The sequence below is a fragment of the Thamnophis elegans genome, chromosome 7 (genome assembly GCF_009769535.1).
Source record: "Thamnophis elegans isolate rThaEle1 chromosome 7, rThaEle1.pri, whole genome shotgun sequence".
In the NCBI taxonomy this organism is placed as follows: Eukaryota; Metazoa; Chordata; class Lepidosauria; order Squamata; family Colubridae; genus Thamnophis; species Thamnophis elegans.
Window position 1 is genome coordinate 22,014,080 of NC_045547.1, and position 16,287 is coordinate 22,030,366.

General features: G+C 41.3%; 1 protein-coding gene across 1 annotated transcript in view; it reads right to left on the bottom strand.

Annotated features, from left to right (window-relative positions):
- Window positions 1-6,286: 6,286 nt before the first annotated feature.
- Window positions 6,287-16,287, bottom strand: part of LOC116511003 — a 49,464-nt gene continuing 39,463 nt past the window's right edge. Inside the window, exons 15-19 of the mRNA XM_032220721.1 lie at window positions 14,835-14,949; window positions 13,028-13,165; window positions 10,290-10,456; window positions 8,641-8,729; window positions 6,287-7,384 (exon numbers count right to left, since the gene is read on the bottom strand). Of these exons, the coding sequence (XP_032076612.1) occupies window positions 7,189-7,384; window positions 8,641-8,729; window positions 10,290-10,456; window positions 13,028-13,165; window positions 14,835-14,949 (705 nt within the window). The 3' untranslated portion in view covers window positions 6,287-7,188. The remainder of the gene's footprint in view (window positions 7,385-8,640; window positions 8,730-10,289; window positions 10,457-13,027; window positions 13,166-14,834; window positions 14,950-16,287) is intronic.

The window sequence follows — 16,287 nt, forward strand, 5'->3', positions numbered from 1 at the left end:
AGGGGGCAGGGGGAGAAGGAAATCTGTTTGAGGGATTTACTGCTCCTCCAAGGTGAAATCATTAAGATAAAGGCATCCTCTTCCTTTATGACACCTTGAATAATGCAGGTAAGCTTGGAAAGGTTGCTTATTTGGCAGCAGTTTTCATGGCCAAGATTGTTTAATTCATCTCCATCCCCAAATACACTGTTTTGGATCAGCTTTTCACTGAGACGGTATATTTTATCTTTCCTGGATACTCTGGAGAAAGCCACCTGGAAAAGAAAAATACAGAATATGAAGAAAATATTCCTGGTTGACTTATCAGCAGCCACATCTTCCTGAGTGAACCTATGACTTATATGGATATAGGAAAAGCTTGGCTGGAATATGCCCAAGGATTGTAGTATTGCAATGGTGAACAATGACAGGTCATTGCATATGTTAAAACCACCCCTTGAAGATCAGAGTAAGGCTGGGGACACATGTTAGCGTTCCTTTTCCTTCCATCCTTCCCTCAGAAAGTTGGATTTTCTCCAGTCAAAAGATGGGAACACCACTGGAGCAACACTGAAAAATTACAAGTGGATATCAATGACAGAAGCTGAAGATGAGTGAGAATGTTGCAACAAGTCCCTCATTTGAAGCAGCTCTAAGCTCTTAAACCTCTTTGTCAGAGATGACAAGGTGAGAATTTGCCTTGGACTTATGAGGCACAGCTACTTGTGTAAACAGCATGCCAAGTCCATGTACCCCAATTTCCACAATAGCAAAAACATCGTAAGTAGCGAGAACATGCAACACCTAAGTGATTATACAGCATCATGCAAATGGTAGCAAATGGCTTCCCCTATGGTGCAATACAATTGGGAAATTAGTTCTTCCACATTATATTTTTATTATTAAATTTTATTAAATAAATTCATTTGCCACCCATTATGTATTTTGGGGTGACATTGAGCACCATAGACTTGCTGCAAGCAAGTCTTCCAAAAATTAAGTGTAATACCCTGTTTCCCCAAAAATAAGACCTCCCCGGATAATAAGCTCCCCGAAAATAGTGCAACACAGCAGCAGCCATGAGGTGACCACGCTCACTGCCTCCTGCACCTCAAAAATAATAAGACTTCCCTGAAAATAAGGCCAAGTGCTTATTTCGGGGTCAAAAGAAGATAAGACTATGTCTTATTTTTGAGAAAACATGGTAGCAACCTTGCTAATATGTGCATCACTTAAAAGTTTTGCATGACGGACTGAGGAGAAAAACACATCAGTGCCTTACATTGTAGAAACTAGAATGCCAGTTTATCAACATATCTTCCCCTTGTCATCTTCAACTCTGGAGCATTTCTATGCCAGGAAAACCTTGTCAATTTTAATCAAGTTTGAGATAACCACAACTACTGTGTTTCCCCGAAAATACAACATGTCCTGAAACTAAAGCCTTGCCACATTTTTCAGGTGGGCAAAAATATAAGCCCCCTGGACAACCCCCCCTCCAGCGAGACAGAGCACCACTCACCGACCTAGCAGTATCCTGAAGGTGCCAAGCTGTGGGAGCTGGGGGGGGGGGCGGAATAAAGGCACTCACGTTGTTTGGCACCTTCAGGATACTGCTAGGTTGGGGAGTGGCGTTCTGCCTGGCTGGAGGGGGGAGTTGCCGGGCAGCTGCTCCCTTGCGAGCGGGCTCCCAAAGAGCTGGGTACAGCCTCAGGGGCGAAGCAGCCATGAGGTGACCATGCTCGCAAGCAGCCACCCAGCAAACCCCCTCTCCAGTCAGGCAGAGCACCATTCACTGACCTAGGGAGTATCCCTAACGCACCAAGCCATGTGGCGCTCTGCCCGCCCCCCAGGTCCCACCGCTTGGCACATTCGGGATACCCCCTAGGTCAGTGCATGGAGCTCTGCCCACCTGGAGAGGGGGTTTGCGCGAGCGCTTGCTCCTCCCCTAGCTCTCATGCCTCCCAGCCTCACCATGCCCTGGGCCAGCTGTCCTTGCAGCAGCTGCCAAGCTCCGAGCAAAACGTCTCGCCCAGCTTCCAAACTCCAGAACTCGGCTTCTGATTCTTCCAGCAGTGGGTGCTCTAGGAGTGTTTTCTATGGTTATGGGCAGGCTGCCAGACAAAGTGTTTTTGTCCTTGGATTTTTTTCCTTGAAAATGATTTGCTTTTTTTTGATGGTCTCCAATTATGGTGAAATTCAGGTCTTAGAAAGCATGACAAAAAGCTCACTAAGAATTTGGGAAGTCCAGAAAATCTTGACGGTAATGAGTTAAGGATTTTTTTCCCTTTTCTTTTTTCCCTTCATTTGTGGTCCCAAGGCTAAGGTTTTGCATTTGACCCTCAAAACAATAAGCTGCAATAGGAAAGATACCCAAATTGTCAATGAACAGTGTTCATAGCTATGATGCCATTTTTTTCCCTAGAGTGGCATTTTGATTTTACATTTTGGGACTAGGTTAAAACTGATTTAATAGCTTTTTCTTCTCTTTGGATTTTTTAAAATCCCTGTAAAGATTCCCATCGCACATAGGTGCTAGTCATTCCCAACTCTAGGGGCAGTGCTCCTCTCCGTTTCAAAGCCGAAGATCCAATACTGTCCAAAGACGCCTCCATGGTCATGTGGCCAGCATGACTAAATGCCGAAGGCACAGGGAACGCTGTTACCTTCCCACCAAAGATGGTCCCTATTTTTCTATTTGCATTTTATGTGCTTTCAAACTGCTAGGTTGGCAGAAGCTGGGACAAGTAATGGAAACTGACTCCATTACGTGGCGCTAGGGATTCGAACCGCCGAACTGCCGACCTTTCTGATCGACAAGCTCAGCGTCTTAGCCACTGAGCCACCACATTTTTAATGTGCAAATTACAAGTCTGACTTTGCTTTTTTTTCCCCAATAAATAAACCAGGAACCTAATAAAATGTTCTCATTGGTGAAGGAGAGAAATATGTTGACTCTATTGCTTGATCCAAACTTAGCTAATGGCATGTATTTTCCCTCTCCTTCCTAAGAGGCATCTCCTGCCTAGTCACATAAACACAATTATGGAGAGATACACTTTATAAAATGTATACAAGTGCCTTGAATTAATCAGGGAATTATTTTTAAATAGGAATAGGGCCACCACGAGATCAAACATGAGCTAGATTATTAAGATCAAGGCGAGAAGGAAGGGCATCGTGGGTGCATTTTTAAAGGACAAGGCTTCGGTTTTGTTTTGTTTTTTTAATCATTGCAGGAGAAATTTGATGCCAAAGCCAATGGCAAAAACTTTCACATGTAGCTTTTTTTAAATACATGAGGAAAAGAGTAGCGTACAAAGATTGCAAAAGCATTATATCAGCTTTTCATTCGGTATGACCTTACACCGCCCTCTGTTGCCAATTGCTTAAAGGCAGCATTTGAAACCCTGGTTTAGCAGCTTTCTTACTGTGCACAAAGTCAAATCTAGTTCTAGACATCACTATGGCAGTGTGTATTTATACATATCTGGAAAGCTTTCACTGACCTCTAATTTCTTGTGGGAAATTTAATTTTCTTTCTTGTATTAAGGATCATAAATGTGCAATTTTCTTCTATGGAACGATCCAGATGTAAAGGCATTTATTTAGACATTCAGATTAGTCACTACTATTCCTTCAAAAGGAAGGAATAATATAATTTGCTCTCTTTTGGTGTTTCTCCATAACACCATCTGGCAAGTTTGGGTTGAGTTATAGAGAGAGTGAATATTCTATTGGGGGTCCTTTGATATTCTTAGGTGTTTTCTTGCAGACATTTCATTACCAAACTAGAAACATCTGCAAGCTAAGAGAACAGCAAAGAGCCCACAGTTCAACCCTGAGTTTCAAATATTCTCTTATATTGATAACCCTCTGAGCTTCATTGTTGAAGTTGAATTTTAGTTTGGTTCTTCCCCCGAACATCAATCCTAGTTCAATATTTTAGTCATTACATCACACTAGTGCTCAGTGAGAATAAGCACTGCATTGATCTTCATAAGGAATATTTGAAAACAGGAGAAGAATCTCATTCACTTTTACTTTGATGTACTGCTTAGTTTCCGTGGTACCTGTTTGTCGGGAAACTGCTTTGAAGTCACACCTTCCTTTTGGAAGTTTGCAAGTATAGAGGCCCAAGCAGCCATCGCAATCAGACGGTTTCCGGCAAGCTTTCAGTAGGATCCCAGGGCAGGAATACTGAGAAGGAAACAAAAAAAACCCTGCAGATAAGACGCATTGTTTGAAAATAAGAAATGCTGTCTCAGTAATTCATTAACTTGCTTAGTATTTCTTGCTAGACTTATATTTTTATATACATACATACATACATACATATACATACATACATACATACATACATACATACATACATACATTGACTCACTTAACAACTTTGGCAAAGAAAGGTCATAAAATGGGGCAAAACTCACTTAAATATCTCACTTAACAACAGAAAATGTGGGCTCCATTATGGTCATAAGTCGAGGACTATCTGTATTTCCTTACTGCGGCTTGATGAAATTAAAAAAAAATCTGTATAATCTCCTAACGAACTGCAGTTCATCCCTTCGTCACATTTAAGTGCCACACTACTGTTCCCCTGCTAATCTGCCAAAAACTCAATTGCAAATAAAATTTCATTTCCAGCAAGAATTGGAAGAGCATTTCAGGATCAGACCAAAATCAATTTTTAAAAAAATATACATGACTCACCGTATCTGTATTAAAGTTCCCATGGCCATCCAAGTGGGCCTCAAAGCCTTGACTCTTGCCCTTTGGCGGGGACACTGGGAGGAACGGCCTCTTGCCACTGGGCTTCTGCTTACTGGTTCCCAATTGCAAGCTGCTTGCTTTGCCATACTCTCCATCATCCAGTTGGGCTTCTCCTTCTGCAGCCTTCCACAATCTAGGGGAAGGCTGTTTCCTCCCTTCTACATCTTTGTCTCTGTGACTGGGGTGGAGGTTCTTCCTAAACGTTGGAGCTCCAGCCGGGTTGACTTCAGCAGCCAGTCCTTTCCCAGTTTGAATCAGAAAATAAAATGGCATGGAAAGCGCGAGGATGGTCATTTTGGATACCTTCATACTGTTGTCTTGATTGTTCTTGCCCAACTATCTCAAGACTTGGAGTGTATTGGAGCAATTTAAAACAACCACACGGGCCGGAGTGTCTGTGCTCTTCCATGCATGGATGGTGGAAGCCTTTTATGCCGTCAGTGTCCCAGCTCGTCCCCTCCCCCACCCCATCCTTCTTACACAAATACACATCCTCCCCCCCCTTTGTTATGATATCAATTTTATGGCTTGTATCGTCTCCTTGGAAATTTTCTTCCTCTTTCCTCCTCCCCCTTTCTCCATCCCAGTAACACCCAACCTCTTTGCAAGACCTGTGCCTAATGCCATCTTTCTCCTCCATTGTGATAATGGAACATTTCCTACTCCTCCCTTTTTGGGGGGATGAGCAGGTGCTCGAAGGCACTTTAAGAACTTTGCTGGTGAAAGAAAGAAAGAAAAACATTCTGCCTAATGAGCAAGTGATGAGTACATCTCTCCCCACCCCCCTTCTGTTCTTCTGTAGAAGTATTGATCATTCCTGATTTTGTTGTTGTTTCTCAACTGTTACAACTGGAAACAAACAGATCAGTCCATTTCAATGGCAGTGATAATCCGCTCTGTTCAGGGTTGAAATCCAGCAGGTTCTAACAGGTTCTGGAGAACCGGTAGTGGAAGTTTTGAGAAGTTTGGGGAACCGGCAAGTACCACTTTCGACTGGCCCCAGAGTGGGGTGGGAATGCAGATTTTGCAGTTTCCTTCCCCCAGAAGTGGGGAGGGAATGGGGATTTTGCAGTATCCTTACCCTGCCACGCCCACCAAGCCACGCCCACAGAACTGGTAGTAAAAAAAAAATGAATTTCACCACTGGCTCTGTCCCATTGTTGTTACTAAAACTATTATTTCTCCTTCTAAAGCTGAACTTTGAGGAATATTTGAGTTTCAATGTATTCATTAATTCAGGGAGATCATTTAAACCAGGGTTTCCCAATCTTTTTTTGGCCATGTCCCACCTAAGCATCTCTAAAATCCTGATGCCCCCCCTCCAATGACATATAATTCTTACTTTACTCAAAAAGTGAACTCTACTCATGCGGAGGAAGCCTAAAAGGCCACTAGCTTGGTTTAAACAAGGTTCAAAATTGCCCCCATGAAAAACCAAATTGCTCCCCTATGGGATGTGGGCCTCACTTTGCGAACCACTGGTTTAAACACTTATTTAATAATATAGCCTAAATCAAGTTCTCCAACATCATTGAATCAGTTTCACTCTATTAGAATTATGAGTAAAGGCATTTTCGAGATACCTCATCAAAAGACAATATATCTTACAATACTGTACTATTTCAATTAAGCAATATGTAAAATCAGATTTCTTAGAGCTTTGGAAAGAGTGCACAAAAATGAGAATATTTTTCCTGATTAACAGCATCTCTAACTGGAAGCTGCACTGCTTTACCTAATATAATGCTTATTCCTATAGCAATTAGAAGTAGAAACCATGCAGATTAAGGAAATACCTGCAAATGTGCATGATCAAATGTAGATATAATTATATAGTGTGTGTGTATGTGTGTGTGAAAGGTTTAGGATGAGCTTTTCTGTAGAATTTTTTAAAATTATTTTTCCATTAGTACACAGTGGTCTGTCCTCACTACACGCTAGTCTGTGTGCATCTTGACATGCAGCTAAGCCCACCTATCCTCCAACAAAACAGACCATGTGCACAGAATTGGATGCTTTATTGAAAGAACAGGATATGGTGAAACAGCAATGCTCTCTGTGTAGGATGTAGGTTTGTCCTTGGAAGAACATGTGCCACGGATTAAGATGGACTTTTCTTTGTGTTTCTGCCTCCTCCAAATGCTAAAGAAAAATGGAGTCTGGCTTCCCAACATGTACTTGTTTTGAGAGTGTGGGCTGATAAGTAATGGGGTTGGGTCAGCTTCAGAACAATCTAGATTGTTATTTGCCCTCTGGCCACTAGATGGCGTTAGAGAGCCAGAACAGCATATATAAAAATTATATGCTAGGGCACGACACCTAGTAAACAGAATTAGAATAATATAGAATGCGGCACAGGGAGACTCAGGCACCCCTTTCCCCACCTTCACCCATAAGACTGGAGAAGAAAGGGAAGAAAATCTTCAACTCCAGTTAAGACAGCTTCCATATCTTGGCCACAGGCCATCTCTGAGCCTTGAGCCTTGTCAAGCTCACACTGGTGCTGTTGATCAATGGTGAAACAGGCTCATAAGAGCGGAGGGAAAGACTGGCTGAGAGGAGGCCCATCCGGACGCAGTGATCTGTGTCTTCCCCAGCAAGCAGCCCAGCGATGATTCCAGCCATTAAGCTGCAAAGAAAAGAGAGCTTGTGGGCTGAACTAGACTAGGTTAGGGGATAAGCATGGAATATGAGCGTTCAGAACATTTTCCTCACCCTTATCCCTCCCTACCCTCTGAAGAAACTTCACAGCATATACTAGAAGCATCCCCAAAAATTGTACCCAGCAAGAACCATGCCTCATATTAGTGGTCCGCAGGATTTTAAATTATGAATTTAGTGGTCCATGAGGCCCGAAACATTGGTGACCACTGCTTTAAACTATTTCTCAAGGCATTTTCATGTCACAGTAAATAGGACATATAACACACTATTGTTTCTGTCACTACTGGACAAGAAAGAAATGTACACAGCAGTGGTAGGTTCCAGATCCCGTTGCAACCGGTATAGTTGCAATGGGGCCCGGCGTCCACCACATGAATGCGCACAGCGCGTGCATGTGTCTTTACCTCTTGCGACGCCACCACGACCCTCTGTGACACACCAGCTGCTTGGCAGAGTGTCGCACAGGCGATGTGTGCTCTGTGCGCTTGCGTGGAAGCGCCGAAGAACTGAGATACAGGTAAGGAGCTCGGGCGGGTGGGTGGGCCCTCCGGAGCACCGTACTGGAACGGTACCTGGTGCTCCGGACAGGCACCGGTACACCCATACGGGAGCATACCGCCTGCAACCCACCACTGGTACAGAGCCAAGAGTACTTTCTTACATGGTTTCTATTGGCACTTTCTTGCAATGAGATATATAATATATCTCATATTACATTTCCTAGCAATTTAGGTAACTTAGTGCCAAAAAAATATGAATAGGTTAATACAAAATATATACATAACTTGTGTACTGAATCACATTATCCATAAAAAGGAATAGTACATGAGATGGACTTCAATTGGACTTCTACATTAATAAAAGTACCTGACCCTCCTGGGGAAGACATCCTAAAAGGTTGTGTGATCTTTTCACAACAGTTGTGTCTCCAAGCACGTGGAGCAAAACTTCAATTATCTTCCAACAACGTAACCATAAAATATAACTCCATGTATTTTTCTTTCAGAACAAAGCAGAAAAGTGACAGCTTACAACAAGCTTTCTGTCTCTCATCATGTCCAAATAAATATTTGGGCTAGTGCTTTCCTTAGCAATGTGGCATACCTGTATGCACTGTTATGTCCTCATAGCAACCTAAGTTTCAAAGATCTAACAGAGGGAGGGGGAACACTGTAGGGCCACGGCATGCATTCAATGAACAATTAGCAGTATATACAGTACCTATCACCAGCTCCAGAGACATTCACTATCTCTTCGGTGGGGACAGGGAGCGCTGGGTAGTGAACAGCACGTAATTCCTCTGTACCATTCTGTAAAATGAAATGGGAAAATTCAAGGAACTAGGCCTGGAGGCAACTATAAAGTGCCTTCCTGTTCGTCTAATGAATACTAACGTTCTGGGTAGCTAAAGGTGAACATGACACAAGAGGATAATTTCCTTACTCGCTTTATCAGACCTGATTGGAGAAAAACGATGGTAGTATCATGAATTGAACTCATAGTCCTCAAGTATTACAGTTGAAATAGGGGAACTGAGCAGGATAATTCACTATAATCAGCCATTGAAAAGGAAGGACCAATGAGAAGAGGCACTATTCCCCATATTCAAGTCTCCATCTTCATGTTTACAAGCACAAATCCATAATTTAAAAATGATGAGATTTTCATTTTCAGAAATTCTTATGTTTGGTCTTTCAAAGGCAAGTCCTCACTATTAAAGGGGAGATTTCTGCACGGACTTCTGAACTCTCAAATCCAAAGACGGACTAGTGTTCTAATATTTTTCCTTTACCTTTTTAGTTTCATTTCTTTATCCCAAGGGTCGGCAACCCACAGCTCTGGAGCCGCATATGGCTCTTTCCTCCCTCTGCTGTGGCTCCCTGTCGCCAGTTGGCTCCACAATTGATAGGGCTTTCAGTTAGGACAGGTAAAGGAAAAAGGACACTGCACCACTCTATGATGGGGTAACTGGACTTCCAGTCGGTTCCAAAATTGAACGGGAGGCTTCCAGTTAAGACTTTTGTGGCTCTTTGAGTGTTTAAGGTTGCCGACCCCTACTTTTTCCGTAACAAATACCTAAAGGCATTTCCATATTGCCATTCTATCAGTTACCATTTCTACTATCCAATCTCTCAAAATCAGCTAGCGATGATCCATAATTATCTTCACTAGTGCCAAATGACCAATGCTAAGAACAAAAAGAAAGAATCACTGTCACATTCCAACCCACCACAAGGTATTCTCCCAATTATTATTCATATTGGGAAACTATCATATTTTTCACAGTATAAGATGCACTGGATTATAAGGTTTTGAAGAGGAAAATTTAAAAAAAATTGTACTCTGCAAACCTCCCAAAAATGGCCCATTTTCCATGAAAATGAGCCGATTTTTTTTTTCAAAAAACGGGCATGAATAGCCCTTAGGAGGCTTGTAGAGTGCTCCGGGGGGGGGGGGGGCAAAAACAAGCAAAAACAGGTCTATTTTTCACAAAAACAGGGTCATTTTTTGTCCAAAAAAAGGGCATGCATAACCTTTAGGAAGCTTATAGAGTGCTGCTGGGGACTGGGGGGGGTCAAAAAACGGGCCATTTTTTATCATTTCTTCCCTCCCCAGTCCCCAGGAGCTCTCTGAAAACCTTCTAAAAGCTATGCACCGCCATTTTGGTGACAGGGGCATTGTTTCAGGAGGCAAAATGCTGTATTCAGTGTATAAGACGCACACAGATTTTCAGCATCTTTTTTGAAGGAAAACAGTGCAGCTTATACTCCAGAAAATACGGTAATCACCTACAAGTGCCTATAGCTGTAGCATTTTCAAATAAAAAGCTAGTTTCACTATTTTCCCATCTGTTTTTCACATATTTTTACCTCAGAGCATGTTTGTGGGTGCAGAGAGACACTTCCACCCTTGCTTCGGCCACACAGCAGGACTCCATGTTGACCAAGAGTTACTACCACACAGTGTAGCCCTCTCAATAAAGGATAAACCAGAGCAATAGCAGTCTTGATAATGTCCTCCATCTTTGATGGTAGATCTGTAGGTTCCATTCCAGAAATGTAAGAGTGAAACCCAGTAAGATAGCATTGAATTCATAATCAGACCATTCACTTGAGGTTTTTCAATATCACCAAGAGGAACTAGAAATTAGAATTTATTATTTACCGTACTAAATTTCCATTTCAAAAGAAATATGGGAGTGAATGGTATAAGGAAGTATATCAGTAACTATATCTGAATAGTGCCATTGACAATAATTATCTTCACAATGAGAAATCTTTGAGATAAATTGCAAATATTTGACCGGCTCCAAATAATCTATGGACAAAGGATATTAAGGTTAACTTGTAGTTGCTATAGTAATCCCCCCCCCCCCAAGAACTGTCCTATTAGAACTTTCTGTGTGCTGAATTTTTAATCCTTTGGAAGTTCAAATCCTGTCATGGTGGAATTATTTCAGCTATCTGAACACAATAAAAGGAAGGAAATTGTTTTGGAATAATACAACGGCAGAAAAAAAACGATACTTCCAGATTGACTCCTAAAAAGGAGAACCATATTTTATGGAGTATAAAATGCACCAAAGTTTTGAAGAGGCAAATTAAAAAAAAAAGTTTTTGCAGTCTGCAAACCTCCCAAAAATGGCCCATTTTTGTCACAAAAAGGGCATGGATGGCCTTTAGGAGACTTATAGGGTGCTCCTTGGGGCTGGAGGGTGGAATGAGCAAAAATTGGGCCGTTTCTTGTGGCTGTCAGTTATCTCAAACATAGGGAGGCTGATATCAGATTGCGATGGAAACTAACAATAGACTACTGAAAAATAATTTACTAGCCTGGTTGGTCACTTATATTTCAAACATAAATAATCCATGAAAGTTGAAATATTTTTTAATTCCCTTTATGCATGCCTTTTTTTTGTCAAAAAAATGGGCCCATTTTTGGAAGGTCTGCAGAGTGCAAAAACTTTTTTTTAATTTGCCTCTTCAAAATCTTGGTGTGTCTTATACTCCGGTGCGTCTTGTAATCCAAAAAATATGGTAGATCAGCAAGTCTCAGTGAAAGGAAATCCCTTATAGACTTTCTGCTGAAAAAAAATATGAACTTGTGATTTATGGGCTTGAAGGTTAGAAAGGGTAACTTATGGAAAAAGAGACATTATGATGTAATTTTAGAGATGGGGAAAAATATAAATTTATCTATAATCAACTTTCAAGACATTCAGAAGCTGCTTCTTTATAATTTTTCTTTTCTTTTCTTTTTTCTTTTCTATTTTTTCACTATTATTTTCTTTCTTATATTTATTTTTCTTTTGTGTTTTTACTTGATTAAAAATTTCAATAAACAATATATTAAAATTGCAATAATTATTGCTGTCATTTATGATTTGCTTTTATTATTTGGTTTCCATATTGTGGCTACCAATAGAGGTTTTTCTCCCTTCAAACAGATTACAAGGTTGGTTAAAACATTTCAGGTTTCTTCTTTGAATATTTTTATTTTAACCAACTCCTAATCTGGCTGAATCTCTCTTCTGGGAAAGAATAGTTTTTTAAAAAATATATTTTTGTATGTTTTTTTTAAAAAAATGTGATATCATTTATTTCAGAAAATGTTAAAGGATTCCGAAGTGCAACTGAGAGGAAGAAAAGTTTTAGTAAGCTGAAATTGTTGAAGCTGGGGACGGGGAGCTTTTTTTCACATTCTCTTGATAAAGAAAAACTTTGACCCAGATAAATCAATTCATTTCACAAAAAGTAAAAATTCAAAAACTGCCAGAAGAGCAGCAATATTAAGAGATACCCCATCTTTATAGCTGACTGTAGGCCTAGACTAGAGCTTTTTCCCACTGCTTGGTCAAGATGTTATCTACCCAACTTTAAGTCAGCAGGACTACCCTGTCATGAAAAGTTATTTATCCACTGCCCATCTCTATTGTACTCTGTTGCACCGGCCCCTTCAGCCTGATTGCTGAAATGTGTTGTCCTAATTTTATTTGGGCAAAATAATTTTGTTTGGTATAAGTTGATTTCCTTTTTTCTCTTCACCAATGATACTGTGTTTCAGTGCAAATTAGAAAAGGCCCTGCGTGTGGTGGTGCCTCACTTATCATGGCTGGCTTAGGGGCCACAGATAGCAATAGCACTTAGACTTATATACTGCTTCACAGTGCTTTACAGCCCTGTCTAAGCGGTTTACAGAGTCAGCATATCGCCCACAACAATCTGAGTCCTCATTTTCCAAACTCGGAAGGATGGAAGTCTGAGTCAACCTTGAGCCTGGTGAGATTTTAACTGCCAAATTGCAGGCAGCTGGCAGGTAGCAGAAGTATTCTGCAGTACTGCACTCTAACCACTGCGCCACCACGGTTCAAAGGGGAACATAGCTGAGTGGTAGACTCCATGTTTTAAAGACATAAAGTTCCAGAAACCATCTTTGTTATCTCTAAAATTTTCTCACTAGCAACAAAGGCTTTGGGGAGCCACTCCTAAGCAGAAAGATGGTATGGAATTGTTAACCAGGGGCTGATAATATGTAATGTAAGTTTAACATTTCCAAGCTATAACTGATAAATACTTCTTTGTTACAGTCATTGCCAAATGTGCTTCACCTGTTGGCACAGGATTTCCCAGGGTCTGACTGATGGCTCGGAGTTCCCGAAAGTTGGGAGATACGCAGGTCAGACCTCTCCAACTCTCTGAAAGAAAAGGCTTTGAAGCTTTGTTCACATCCGTGGGTTCATAGTACACTTGAAAAAAGCATTGCATTTGGTCAGTGATTTTGACAAATATAAAGCATCCTAATCAGTCAAAACGCTTCTATCTTTGCTTTTTTGTTAAAATGTCAACAGTGGGGGGAAAAAGATAATCTGGTTGGCCACTGGATTAAACACAGCTTTGAAGTTTTAGTCAGAGACGCTTCTCATGTTCTGATCATTTGAAAGGATTTGGCTGAAATTAATGTGCCTGGATAAGATACACTTATCTTGCTAATTGTCTGATTAGCACAAAACTACTTTCTTTGTTGAGTTCTGGATGTCAAGTTTGATCCCAACATTTCTCCCTCAATCTGTGGACAAACTAATATATTTCTTAGCACCCTAATACTGGCTGAATGTTAGAATGAAAATTAGGACAGATTATAGGTAACAATAATATAAATGCTATAGATCAGTGATGGCAAACATTTATCACCTCAGGGACCAAAAGCACATGCGTGTGCTCTATTGCGCTTGTTCGTGTGCCTACCCCCATAATTTAAAGCCACATGCACGGCTTTCTTGGAGCCTAGGGAGGGCGAAAAACACCCCACCATGCAAACCAGAAGTTCAGGAATGGACTTCCAGGTTGCCCGTTGAGCTGTTTTTCTCCCAACGGAGGCTTCAGGCTTCCTTGAAGTCCGTTCCTGAACTTCCAGTTTGCACATTGGGCAGTTTTTCGCCCTCCAGAGACTTCGGGAGGCTTCAGGGAAGCCTCTGGAGGGCAAAACACGCCCAAAAATCAGCTGGCCAGCTGCCTCACATGCCTTCAGAAATGGTTCCGCATGCCACCTGTGGCATGCGTGCCATAGGTTCACCATCATGGCTATAGATGCATTTCACAATAAAAATTAAAACTTAAACACTGTGACCAAAATTGTTGGAACTACCCAATTCATTGCAAGCACTGGTTTATCCAGTGCTGATATGCCGAATGGGCTGCCTTGGACAGATTCTGAAGCTTCTTACTGTAAAAGCAGGTTTAACAAGCATGAAAGTCTCAAATGAAGAGCAAATAACTATCAAAATCCACCAATCAATAGTAAGGGCAAAAAGGAATACTATTATCTAGAACAGGACTGTCAAACCTGAGGCCCATGGGCTGGATGCATTACGTACTGGCCACCCCCACGCCCTGTTTAGCAAAGGGCAAAAAAGTCTCAATATGTCATGTGATGATACCATGATGATGTGAGTTTGACACCTCTGGTCTAGAAGGAAGCAACAACATACCGTGTTTCCCCGAAAATATGACAGGGTCTTATTTTCTTTTAACTCCCGAAATAAGCACTTGGCCTTATTTTCAAAGAGGTCTTATTATTTTTGAGGTGCAGGAGGCGGCAAGCATGGTCATTTCCTGGCTGCTGATGTGTCACAATATTTTGGGGGAAGGGCTTATTTTCGGGAGAGGACTTATTTTAGCACATGCACTCAAAAGCCCGATTGGCCTTATTTTCTGGGGTGGTCTTATTTTCAGAGTAGTTCAGATGGGAGATTAATTAGGTAAACTCTCATAAGATTACATTTGTAAGTAGCATCATTTGGGGCTCTGGAAGCTGCATTGAAGCCCCCAGATTCTGCTCCTTTGTAATGATAACTATTTAAAAAAGTAGAAGAATGAGACTGTATTTCATGCCTGTACCATCATGTTTCTTCTTACCTGCTAATTGATGTTCTCTGGCAATCTGACAGATGTACTCAATGGTAGAAACTGGCACATTCCCATCAATGCATATCATTGGAGCCAAGCACAGATTCTCCTTGAACTGTGACACCTGAAGGGAATAGCAGGAGACAGTTGCCAATGGAAAAACCAAGTAGAATCTATGAATGGGACAAAGGCAGGATATGAATTTTGTAGGTTGGTCATGTCCCATTTGGGCAAGATGATCAATCTAACAAGTCCTTTTGAGGGAGTGTTATCCTAAATCAATGTCATTTGCATGAAGGTGACGTCTCCTTTGCGTTGGGCTCAATTTAGAGTTTTCACAGTAATATAGAATTAGTTTGCTACTGTCTTCTAGGATGTTGCTTAACATCTTCATCTAACCTACAGCCCTGGGACCTTCCATACTGTTTAGCTCATATAATGCAATATCACGTCTACATTTCTCCTCTCTATGTGCTAATGTTTTTTATCATCCCACAAATTTACTACTGTCTGAATGAATTAAAGTTGACAATCAAAGTGCATATCTCTCCTTCTTTATCTGAAGGATCAGGGCCTCTTCCTTGTAGCCAAACTAATATGCATTCCTCAAGTCCTTGAAGGACAGAAAAGTATGCCTGAGTAATTTGTACCGCCAATCAAGCTGAACATTTTGCTCGATAGATTGCATTAGTCATGTTTGAGTAAGCAGCTGGTGACAAAGGTCTAACCTTGCTAAAGGAGAGTCCAACTGAGCAATGTGACACCACAAAATGGACAAGGCTCTGCTTTGCACTGCTGGTCTTATAGCTAGGTCCCCCCCTTCCCCCCTTTTTAAAGACTTAAATTTTCTTTAGGGATCACCTAACAGTCTTTTGTGTCTTCATTAAAACTTGAGAAAACTGAGCTGCTGATTCTCAGAAAATAGACTAGCAGCCTACATCAGAGTGGAATTCCCTGTGACAAAATTGCATTGCAAAGACACAAACCCACCTTTGACGTAGGTTTCCTGCCTGCCCTGCAACCTGCTTGTGTCTCAAATTTGGCTTAAAGGAACAGAAGGAAACACAGCCCAGTGCTTATGTGGTTGAGGACGACAAAAATTATAAGCAATTTTGTTGTTATTGTATAAGAAAATATATATCACTTAATGGTTATTCCTCTCTCCCCGCCTTGAGAGCCGAGGTGGTGCAGTGGTTAAATGCAGCACCGCAGGCTACTTCAGCTGACTGCAGTTCTGCAGTTCGGCTGTTCAAATCTCACTGGCTCAGGGTTGACTCAGCCTTCCATCCTTCCGAGGTGGGTAAAATGAGGACCCGGATTGTTGTTGAGGGCAATATGCTGACTCTGTAAACCGCTTAGAGAGGGCTGAAAGCCCTATGAAGCGGTATATAAGTCTAACTGCTATTGCTATTGCTATTCACTTCTTTGGTTTAATGTTTTTCTACTCTGGTATTGGAGAAGA